Here is a 12,344-nt window from a genome sequence, read left to right on the forward strand (position 1 = left end):
TGATTCCAGCCTGTTAGACACGATCTAGATCTTGCAATTTGATTCCTTTGTTGGGAAAAGACATCCATTCTTGATTGATGAAATATTTAAACTAGTATACAAAATAAAGCCCATTTCAAAGCTAGGACGAAACCCCTTCTATTTAGAAACTTGGGCCTGCCCAGAAATCATTTGTATTTTATTTTTATATTTGGGCTTGGTTGGAGATGTAGGCCCAAAAAAGTAGTAATACTACTATAAATTTTGTCTCCTAAAACTACGAAAATTAAAAAATACAGTTTCAGAAAAAATAAAACCAAATCAATATATTATATATCGTCATTGAACATCTTCAAAAGTTATACTCGCATCATAACTAAAATGTAACATAATTAACTACCTACGTAATTCACAGGGGATAAAAAAAAAATCTTCATAGCCTACCTTCTTCCAGACTCCATTGCATCAAAACTAGAATCCAAATTTTGATCAACACGGTTGTTACTGTTTGTTGCAGTCCGTTGCATGATGATACCGTTAATGGTGGGCGGGGCTGTGGAACGCGACTCCTCAAGTGCTCGGAAATATGCATAAGGACCCCAACCTAACACCAACATCATCGATCAAATCAAATCAAATCACGCATTATGTTCATGTTGGAACGAGACAATAGGTGATTTTTCTAGTTCTAACAGAATTAGGTAATCTACCATGGGAATTTCATAGATAATGAAATTTCAAAGTTTAAGTGGCAGTACGTCCCTCCCCTACAAACTGGTCTATAAAGATAAATGTGGTGTCTTGTTTTATAAACACAGATCAATGAGTATATATATCATAATGGCTATGGTTTAACAATATGACAAGTATAAGTAATAAAGTGCAATATTTAAAAAAAGTAACAGCGTAAGTAACAATGGGAATCTACCTTCAGAGTGATATGGAGCCGGGAAGAACTGTAGGTAGCACATTGTAGCAACTACGAGACCTGGAAAGGTAAGCATATGTTAGCATCATTTGTCGTAAAATGTAAGCAATTAGGGCTTCTTGTAATGTCCAAATGGGACGAACCTAAGAGACCCCCAGCAAACACATCTTGCCAGTGATGCCAGTAGTCGTCCACACGGGATATACCAACAAGACACGCAGCAAGAAGGGGAAGAATAATTAGGCACAGTTTGGCCACGTGCCCCTTGCCATCAAAGCATTTGATTTTTCCTGCCAAGTATAGTGATAGGAAAGTAAGGCCTGCAAAGGACCCTGCAGATTATCATGAAAACTATCATCACATCATCAAAATTGGCTATGATCTTTGATAAAGAACAAGGTAACTACTAAAAGTTATTCATCAACACCAATAGAGGCAAGAAATCAACTCACATGAAGTATGCCCACTTGGAAAACTCTTGTGCCCTTCTTTTATGTCGCTATCTTTACCATGACACACCACGTTACCCCACCGATCATATGCCTATTAACAAGACATGTGCAATAATTGGCTTTCGAAGAGACCGCAGATAATTTTCAAATCACATAAGTTGCCTTACATATGAATAAGAAAAACAGCAATATATAGGGGATTAGAATGGACATACGTCTTTTCCATCAGGAAAGCAACGCCAAAAGAAGTCAGGCCGTGGTCGGCCAACTGCATCTTTTATTGCATCCGTGAGGACTCCAGTTATGAGCACAGCAAATAAGAGACCTGCAGTTCAGTTGAGACCATGTTGTAGCCAACTCCAGTGAGACAACGAGTAAAATCTTTTGTATCAACAAATTGTGGAGTATTTAACTTCATCATCCCACAGTCTAAAGGAAAGGACGGAAAGGAAAAAGATGAGATCAGTCTACCTAGAACGCTATGATGCAGATCGTGCACATCTCCCCTCCGAAGATAGAAAAACACAAAAACAGCAATAGGCAGCAAGACTGCATACATCTATTGCACATGAAAATTCACATACTCAGTAATACTTCAGCAACAGTAACCTTTTAAGGCAAAACCATAAATGTGGAAAGCAAGCCCGGATTTCTATATTAAAAACATCACACACACGCATACACTGCAGCTTGATAATACAGTAAGTCTTTAACTGTTCTGCAATAGTGCAATGATCACAAACAAATATCTAGATGTCATAGTCAATTGAGGAAAAAACCTCACCGGAACTGCCCATATTGGCACCGTGTTTTCCTTCATAGGATATCTGAGATCTGTCATCATGCCTTCCCCAACAAAACGATAGAACGGGTGAATGATATTCAAAGTTATCTCTATTGCCGCGAGCAGTATTAGTATCAGCCAGTCGTGCTTATGACTTCTTGCAAGCTGTCTTCCATGAGTCTTAATCGTATACCGGCATCCCAGCTCAATCTCATTCTCTCTAGCCTATTATTCCACAGATACAAAACATGAGTTAAACTGCAGTTTATAATCCAGTCAAGATCAAAAAACAGTACACATACAGGAACATCTGCTAAAAAAAATCCAAAAATCATTATGATTTATGAACTTCCAGCCACTATTTAAATGTTCCACCCCTCTTTGCTTACAACACACGAAAACACATTTTAATAGTAACTGTTTAAATCTGTATTTTCTAGAAACAAACATTCAAACAATGATAAGTAATAACAGATCAGCAATCAAGGCAGGTGGTAAAGCAGGTCAACTTTTCCCCAAAGATTCTCACTAATTAGATACACCAAGTGGAGATCATAAATGGCTTCTACATAATGAAATATCGCCGATATTAACACTGATTGAAAGAAGGAAAAATTACAAACCTGAAACATGTTCCGAAAACTCGCTGGGGAACAAAAGGAGAACCAATTTGTCAAACCCATTGGAGCAGATCAATCCGATTCGTAGAAATCTGACCGCAAAAGATAAGAGTTTAATGAATCGGAAATACAAACCAAAAATGGCAAACAAGTAATTACAAAGGGAGCACAATGCTCGAGAAAACGGAAATGCTTAAACAACAAATTACAGATAGTTTTAGTAATATTGAAGTCGAAATGGCAAATTAAATGATGCCTTTGAATTAGTAGTATTTGTTTTCTTCTTTTTGTCAAAGATGAAAAAGAGGTTAAAACTTACAGCAAGTTGCAATTCCTTAAACCAAAAATTCAAGTTTTTCTTGACTAAGATTTGCTCTGGATTTTGAATAGTGTGAGAGAAGATTGCTACCTTCTGCGATTGAGATAAATCGAAACTGAAAGATTTGCTTCGTGGTGTAGAAAATTTGAAAATGTAGTGGAGGCGCCCCCGTTGAGGCGGTTGAGCGAGTTCGATAACGGCGTTGAATCCAACTACATTTATTTGATTATTATCTGTATTTATTAGGTAAGCATTATTTGATGTTGGGCAATATTTATAATGTTTTTCCTATATTTTGCTGTCAACGGTTGACATAAGTATACAACAATTTTAATTTCTTGAATTGTTCTACGCGGCAATAATAGTCACTTTCCTTTCCTCTATTTTATTCATTATTTATGATTCAAACTTACGAAAAATAATATCGAATCTAATTAATAGATTTATCATTTTTTCAAGAAGATGTTCCAAGATTAAGTCTCTCCACATTTAACAATGTAACGTATATGAATTATGAAGTAAAAAGTAAAAGGTGAAACAATTGTTAAAAATTAAAAAAAAGGAATTTTTTTTCAATTACTCCATGATAATTTATATCAGCAGAAAAGTTAATAGCAACAAAAGGATGCTAGTGGTTTCACCTTGATAATCAGTATTTTTAAATGAAACACTATATGAGCACAAAAATTTGTGAACAAAATATTATTTACGGCAAATATATTGTTACAAATAAACCCATGGGATTAACTTCAGTATGAAGAAACATTTATTAGTCCAAATTTGCTGAGCGCGTTTATTTCAATGAATAAGACTGGGCGTGTTGGCCCTATACTGTAGACAAGAAGCAACTGGTGAAGGCGTGGGCTTAGTACACACAAATTCAATCTATTATTAAATATTAGGATAAGTATATTTCAAACCTATAAAATTGACACATTTGATCCTTGTCTATTTTGCAAGGAGTCTGGGGTGTTTGTATAGTTTTCTTCTGATATAGTCTCTTTAGTTGCTTATACTATATAAAACAAATTATGAAATTCATTGTGAAAGAGAGAGTGTTTAACATACTTACATAAAACAAAATCAAATACTCCTAGCAGTTTAAAATTCATTGTGAAAGAGAGAGAGAGTTTAAAGCCTGTGCAACAGACCAAATTATGAAATTTGGAAGTTTCGGCCTAGTGAGAGGGTAATATATAAGCCCAAATTTTGGCCCATTAATGCTTCAATGTTAACCCAGTTCAATTTGATTTCAATACGTATAATTTTATGCCTCTTATATTTTTAAAACGTACTGCATATGTTAAATTATAATTATATGATGAAATATTATTGCAATAGAATAATATTTTAAGAAATTGTAATGTTTCTATATGATATTGATTGCATTGATATCCTTCAAAATAATTAATAAATTATGTATGAAATATATTACTCCTATGATATATTCCACTCCTTTCTCCACCCACAAAATTGTCACATTATTGATGACACATTTTAATGAAATGTTTGATATTGTGTGAATCAAATAAACTTCACGCTTTAAATGTGTAATGAGTATTAGAAGTTAGCGTGGATTCTATTATTATAAATTAGAATATTTGAAATCTATTTCGAAACAGTGAAAGAAATTTTGACATTTTTTTTTATGGATGAAGTTACGGTTACTAATAAATTATTAAATTTTAATAGAATAAGATTGATAACGGGCATTTGCGTGGCACCTAACACTCGCAGGATCCGACGTGGCATGATATAATATGGCATACAAATCACCAAATTTTGAAATAAAACATTTTGTGCAATTCTGCTTCAAAAACTATTTTATTTTTTAAAACAAAAATTCAGGTGACACCTACACTTTTGTTGCATGTGTTGTGTACGAATGATTCTCCAAGTTTATGATAATACATGAACGAGTGAATGAGTGATATTCATATAGTAGGAGTACTAATTTCCTCCATGTCATCATCATTATTCCTCACATGTAACTTCAAATAATTAAGCTAGTATTGTTTGTAAATTGAAAATTAGTAGTAGTAAAAACGAAATTTGTGTTCATTCAGATATGCAGACAGTCGAATCATTCGTCATAATTATAACCAGATACTTACCGCTTGTTCCGCCCTATTAGTTGGTCATTTTTGTCATTTTTATCGATCTCCTAGTAATTATCCGTTTTTATTTATTTTACCATAAATGATAAGTAAGTCATATAATCCATTAATTCATTTGACTAATATTTTATTATAAAACTAATACTTGTTCTGTTTCCAAAGAGTATGAACAATGAGTTCAATAAGAGTTATATAATAAATAAGGAAAAAAGTAAAAAAGAGAAAAAAGGATAGTAGAAATAATATAAATGGAGAGTGTGGTCCATATTATTATAATGCTATAAATTGTTAATGATAATGATATGAGTTGTAAATAAAATAATATATAGGAATAGTACGAACGTCACTCGCCAATGAATGATTTTGAGTACGTTTACAATCAAAATATGCAAATATATCAATATACTTAATGAAACTATACCTATAGGAGGTGATATTGTCCTCAAGAGAGGTCTATTGAGCATTTGAGCCATCAAATGCTTGCAAATTTAATAATACAATTACATTTCCTTTTTGGCATTATATACATTAAATTTAGGATACTTGAGATTGAGTTGGATCCCATGTTGTGTTCCAACCACAGCAGGGGCTGCTGCCACACACAAACATATATTTTATTAATAAAAATAAATAAATAAAATTTAATATTAAAATATTGTGATGAATGAGGTACAGCAACCCTCGCTGTGGTTGAAACATAGCAGGGGATCCAACTCCTGCTTGAGCATCATAACAATTCAATGCAATGAAGAACAGTATAATGTACGGAGTACTTAATTTTAGCATACAAGCTAGTTTTGACTTGATACATTTCTTTATATATTAAAATGATAAATTGACAATATTTGACGTTTTGCTTAGAGCATTCACAAGAGGGAGCCGTCCCACTGCCGTGCGGGACGGCGGTCGGGACGACTCCTATTGTGGAACCCCTAGCCATGGGAGGTTGGTGGCGGGCGCCAAAGGGACGGGCTTGGCCATGGGTGGATGGCGGTTAGGACGGCGCTCTCTCGGCGTCTATTGCGCACTGAGCGGGAGCTGTCCCGAACTTTTCATTTTTTTTTATTTATTTAATTTCAACTCTTTATATACTACAACTTATTGCAATTTTTTTTTAATATTGATAAACAACAATTAAAATGAATTAAATTGGAGGATTGTTGAAAGGCTGTAATAAATGTTGCAAGTGGAACTTATGGAATGACTATAATTTCAACTCTCTATGTAAGACTCTTCCTATTGTGAATGGTCTTTGTTAAATATGTCCTTCAGATACTCCATAACAAATTCTTTATGCGTCAACATTAATTCTTCATTCCTGCTAAATAGATTAGAACAATGTGTTGCGGATGATTCTTTATGTGTCAACATTAATTCTTCATTCTTGCTAAATAGATTAGAACAATGTGTTGTGAATGATTTTATATACTTGAGATTATAGGTATGTGACAAAATAACTTGTATCAGATTCATATCTACTAGAGAAAAAGCATTATCATCTTTTTATCTCTAAGAAGGTGAGATAATTGAGATGTATTTCTTTATCAATGTGATTGGCTGCACAGCTGATTTCACGCTCACAAGTTTCCTCCTTTCGAAAATTCTTGAAAAAGCGAGTTCCAGCTGTTTATAAATTTAGTTCATCACTCGATTCAACTGTAAAATTTACTGGATTTCATTAGAGGAGATTAATAGTTGATTGAGTGAATTGTTTAAATTAAGTTGAATAATTAAATATATAATAGTAAAAAAATAGGCCACATTACTCACTACTTTGATTTATATGTAATAATGTAAAGGATTAGGGATATAGTCAAAATTATTTTGAAAAAAAATACTACTACTATAGTTAAATCGCGATATTATAACATGTAACTAGCTTAACAAGCAGCACACAGAGTCACACTCTATCTACATTCTACAGAGTACATCATTAAACTTTTTCACCATACAATAAACAACTAATAAGGTGGGTTCCACCATCATTCAACATAATTTTAATTTTTTTTTCCTCTCTTTCATAGTACTTTATTAATTGCACATTATATTTATATTGTTTCTAAAATCTATTTTATGATGATAAAGTAATCATAGAATTATCAGTCGCATCTTATCATTTAGTTAGATATTTTTTTTAGATAGCAACACTAATCAGTCATGTCTTATTAGTAATAAAAAGTCTTGAGAGTTTCCAAGTACTACTAGAAGATAAGAGGACCAGTAAAAAAGTATAGAAGATCAGAGAATAAACAGATAAATGCGCAATAATTCACATATAAAAATGTTATTTAAATAAACTATAATAACGATTTGAAAATCAGAAGTATGTGATCTTGGGGTCAATATATCCCCATATAAATAATGTTATTTGATTGTATTATCATAATATAATCACCTAGTTCATCATAATATACTCTAATCACTAAATTCATGAGAATGTGCATGGTATATAAAAATTAAATTAAAGCACTGACTCAGGTATATTAGTTATTTAATTACATCACTCTTAAATTCTAAGTATATATTTTTTTATTGTGAATGTATAAAAATTAGCATTACCATTGAGCTTTCCATTTTTTTTTAGTTATATCACATAATAATCCGTACAGACAATAATATCATTGTGTGAAAAAGTAAGTGAACGTGTTTCTTTTTCGGCACCAAAAACTTTATACTCCGTGATATTTTTATTTTTTTAAAATATGCTATTTTAAGTGATATCACTGGCGGATCGGGGGGAGGAGGGGGAGGGGGCGGTTGCCCCATCCGCGCGACTAATTTCCTCTTGTGCGGACGTAAAATTACCATGTCCGTCCCTCCATTTGCTCCGACGTCGTCCCAAAAATCGAAAAAAATTATCATTTTCACCCTAAACGAACCTACTAATATATATTTCGCCTCCTCCGTTTATGAATTCTGGATCCGCCACTGAGTGAGATTATCTAAACGTATCACATGGAAAAGAGTAATACAAAATATATACTAATACATTCATGATTCGATATTATCTTAAATAAAATAATTAAGGATTTGGTATGTAGTTTTAATTTTTAATAATAGACGCCATACGTGAAATAAAATAAGGATTTGGTTTGTATTATATAAATTTGTTTATACTAGATACGACTTTAAAGGTGAAATAAAAATAAGGATTTGGTATGTATTAGTAGTAGTATATAAAATTGTTAATGAATTATTATTATTATTATTATTATTATTATTATTATTATTATTATTATTATTATTATTATTATTATTATTTTCCTCGTTTTCTACACATAAAAATACTAGTACTATAATTTTTCCCGTTTGCTTTTAGATCTCAACTCCAGTCGCCGTATATAATCAATCCTTTCTTCGGTAGAAAAAACTTAGTAGTAGTAATATTCTGTGTAATCCGTAATAAATAGTAGTATATCTTTGAAGTTGAGGTTCGAATTCGGAAATTCATATTTATATCATGTACTAGCATGTACTAATAAAAAGAGAAAATAATTGAATGCTGATTTATCAACAGAATGGAAAAGATATAGAATTTCACGTCATCACATACGTATTTGTTAACTGTTGCTCATTCATTTCTCTTTATAGTCAAGTTATGTCATTATATAATTTATGGTGTATTTTATGTACGTTCCTAATTTCCACTAAATCACCTATGGATTATACTCCCTCCGTTTCGCAATAGTTGAGGCGGAGGTTAGGGGCACGGAGTTTAAGAAAGGGATGTTTAGTGGGTTAAGTGGATAGATAATAAAGTAGATGAAGTAGTTGGAGTTTTTAAATTTGAATATGAATTTTGATTTGACACTTTTATTTAAACTAAAAAAATTGTACGACCATAATTCATTCTTTAAATTATTTATTCATTTGTTTATTATTCACATATTAAAAAATAAATTCTGAGTTTAAGAGAGAGAAAGCAAGCCGACAATACATAGACTTGAGTAAAATGAAGTCTTTTTTTATTCACTCGAATGTTGGCAGCTGTAACATTTAAAATTCAAGAAAGGAAATTTACAAAAATTTCGTCAAAAATTATGGCGCCATTTAACATTTCAATTAACCAAAAGGGGCGCCACTTTCTACTTCCTCTATTAATACTCTACTGCTAACAACAAATAAGTCCTCCCCTGAAATAAATGCTCAGCCACCAAATGGAGTAAATGCTCTCCTTAGCAGCTGAAGTTTCTTGAATGTTGATAATGGGACATCAGGAGTACTCCTCAGAATTCAAGAACCAAGTGGTTCAATTCATCTTCGGAAGGTGCGTGGCTAGTGTACCTCCTCGTGGCACACTTAAGGCGGCACAAGACAAATTCAAAATCTCCCGGCAAACCTGTACAAGGTGGTGGAATACTGCAAAAAAACAACAACAAAGAGGAGAATCAATGCAATTGGTAAATGTAAAAAAAGTGAGGCCTTACCCCAAAAAGTTGCATTTGGATATTGAGTTATTCAAGAGTATACCTTTATCAAAAAGGTGCAATCTCTTAAGTGTGGCAGCCCGTTTAGGTTGTTCAAAAGCAACTGTTTGGAGGTGGGTTAAGGCTGGCCTAATTAGGCCACATACATCAGCCATTAAACCCAACCTAACAGCTGAAAACAAGCTGTTGCGACTGAGATTCACCATTGAATCTATAGAACTTGACAGAATCTTGAACAAGATCAGGTTCAAGAACATGTATAACACCATACATGTTGATGAAAAGTGGTTCTACATGACTAAAGGAACTCAAAGATTCTATCTTGCTCCCGGAGAGCAAGAACCTCATAGAACATGTCAAAATAAGCAGTTCATATCAAAAATAATGTTCATGTGTGCAGTTTCTAGGCCATTGTTTGGTGTTAATGGTGAAGTCTTGTTTGATGGAAAAATTGGAATTTTTCCTTTTACCGAACAAGTTGCAGCCAAAAGGTCAAGTAAGAACAGAAAGGCAGGCACTTTGGAGACAAAAGCCATAGAGAGTATCACAAAAGATGTGACGAGAGATTGCTTCATCAATAAGGTAATGTTTGCATCTCTTTAATGCAGTTAATTTATGCACATCTGCCATTACATACCAGTGTACCTACCTTCTCATGATACACTGTTAATGAATTTGTAATGTTGTGCAAATGATGATTTTATGCATGGCACATTGTTGGGAACAGATATTGCCTGCCATCATAGCCAAGTGGCCAGATGGGGCAACTAAAGTTCTCAAAATACAACAAGACAACGCAAGGCCACACATCAAAGACAATGATCCAGCTTTCAAAGAAGCTGCACAACAAAGTGGTTTCTCAATATCAATTGTGCAACAACCACCTAACTCCCCTGACACTAATGTCAATGATTTGGGTTGGTTCAGAGCAATACAATCACTGCAACAACAGACTGCATGCAATAGTGTGGATGATTTAGTGAATGCAGTTGAGAAATCATTCAATGAATTAGAGCCACAGACTTTGGACAATGTTTTCCTAAGTCTTCAAAGCTGTTTTATGGAAATTATGAAAGTCCAGGGTCATAACAGCTACAAGCTGCCCCACATAGGGAAAGCACATTTAAGGAGGACAAATCAACTTCCAATGGATCTAGAAGTTCCAGTGGAGCTAGCTATGCAAGCAATTGCTTATCTGCGGGACCAGGGGAGCAACCAAGGATTGGAGATGATTTCCCAATCCTTAGGATTATGAAGGTATAGAAGAAGCTTTTGTGTTTTTTGGATAGACTGCCTATGTGCATGAATGATGCATTTAGTGAATACACATGAATGCACATATCATGCAAGTGTTTTGTGTTTTGAATAGGCTGTCAATATGCTGATGCATTTTGTGTTTGTAAAAGGTTGTAACTGTGCAACAGTGATGCATTTTGTGGTTTTAAAAGAGGTGTAAATGTGCAACAATGATGCAAGGGTTGTTAAGGTTGTGAATTCAGCAACAATGATGCATTTTGTGCTTTTAAAAGAGGTGTAAATGTGCATGAATGATGCAAGGGCTGTTAAGGTTGTGAATTCAGCAACAATGATGCATTTTGTGCTTTTAAAAGAGGTGTAAATGTGCAAGAATGATGCAAGGGCTGTTAAGGTTGTGAATTCAGCAACAATGACATTCCAAATTCACCAAATCACCAACGAAATTCACAACATCACCAACACCATCACAAACCAAATTCACAACATCACCAACACAATCACCAACCAAATTCACAAAAACACTAACACCATCACAGTTATATACACTAAAGACATTCATTCAATTACATATCACAGATCACATATATAACCAACAATCACAGATCAATACACCAATGAAAATCTATGATGACAAAGTGAGCATATAGAAAGATCTCACCCATATCACGGATCCAAGCAATTTTCACCGAAGAGTGCCTTCACCTCCCTTTCTGCCTCAGCCTTGTTTCTCTCCCATGACACCTTGTCGGAATCGGTGATGACATAACGCCTTACAAACTCTTCATCCGACATTACTGGGCTGTCGGTCACCTCATTGGTGGAGTCGCCTTCACCAAAGAGTGTCTTCACCTCTCTTTCTGCCTCAGCCTTGTTTCTCTCCCATGACACCTTGTCGGAATCGGTGATGACATAACGCCTTACAAACTCTTCATCCGACATTACTGGGCTGTCGGTAACCTCAAAGATGGCGTCGCCTTCACCACCAGCAAGACCTCCGGCCGGAGAGGCGCTGCCTTCACCTCCAGTTACGCCTCCAGTCGAGTAGCCGCCGCCTTGGCTGCAAGACACGCATCCGGTTGGGGAGGAGCCGCCTTCACTGCCAGTGACGTCTCCGGTCAGGGGAGAGGCGCCTACGCTTCCGGCGGGTTCTCCTATGTGAGACCGGCAGATGTACAACCATAGATGGTGGATTAGCCCTTCATCATCTGCAGCTGATTGTCGAGATCTACGACGGGAATTGCTCAAAATACGACCTCTACTCCAGGATCTTACCGAAATACGACCTCTTCCCCGGGAAGCGACCGACATTCTCCCTCTACCGCGCGAGCCTGCTGGAACACGGATGAGGCGGGGGTTAATCCAGCCATCGCTATCAGCGAGGGGATTGCGTGGTTGTCTCAGGTTGTTGGCGATGTGCGAGCGGTCCATCGTTTGGGGTCGGCGAAATGAGAGAAGATGAGG

The 12,344-nt window shown here is 35.0% G+C and overlaps 2 protein-coding genes across 3 annotated transcripts; one reads left to right on the top strand and one right to left on the bottom strand.

The window, feature by feature from the left end:
* Positions 1-290: 290 nt before the first annotated feature.
* On the bottom strand, positions 291-3,321 carry PAP1 (phosphatidic acid phosphatase 1). 2 transcript variants are annotated; one of them, XM_048102551.2, is made up of 9 exons: positions 3,173-3,321; positions 2,767-2,855; positions 2,144-2,368; positions 1,831-1,918; positions 1,575-1,684; positions 1,360-1,450; positions 1,051-1,239; positions 908-967; positions 291-583 (listed from the first exon to the last, which is right to left on the bottom strand). In XM_048102551.2, the coding sequence occupies exons 2-9, from the start codon at positions 2,824-2,826 to the stop codon at positions 420-422; spliced, it is 987 nt and encodes a 328-aa protein (XP_047958508.1). In that variant the 5' UTR covers positions 2,827-2,855; positions 3,173-3,321; the 3' UTR covers positions 291-419. The 2 variants fall into 2 exon arrangements, with proteins under 2 accessions (XP_047958508.1, XP_047958509.1); XM_048102552.2 differs by having other exon boundaries at positions 3,083-3,290.
* A 5,551-nt stretch (positions 3,322-8,872) lies between these two features.
* Positions 8,873-11,865, top strand: LOC148923752 (uncharacterized). The gene is made up of 2 exons (XM_089060062.1): positions 8,873-10,208; positions 10,354-11,865. Exons 1-2 carry the CDS (start codon positions 9,396-9,398, stop codon positions 10,879-10,881), a joined length of 1,341 nt encoding a protein of 446 aa, XP_088916188.1. The 5' UTR covers positions 8,873-9,395; the 3' UTR covers positions 10,882-11,865.
* Positions 11,866-12,344: the final 479 nt, after the last annotated feature.

This window comes from Salvia hispanica, chromosome 6 (genome assembly GCF_029641045.1).
Source record: "Salvia hispanica isolate PSC_SH4W2 chromosome 6, Shi_PSC_v1, whole genome shotgun sequence".
Taxonomy (NCBI): Eukaryota; Viridiplantae; Streptophyta; class Magnoliopsida; order Lamiales; family Lamiaceae; genus Salvia; species Salvia hispanica.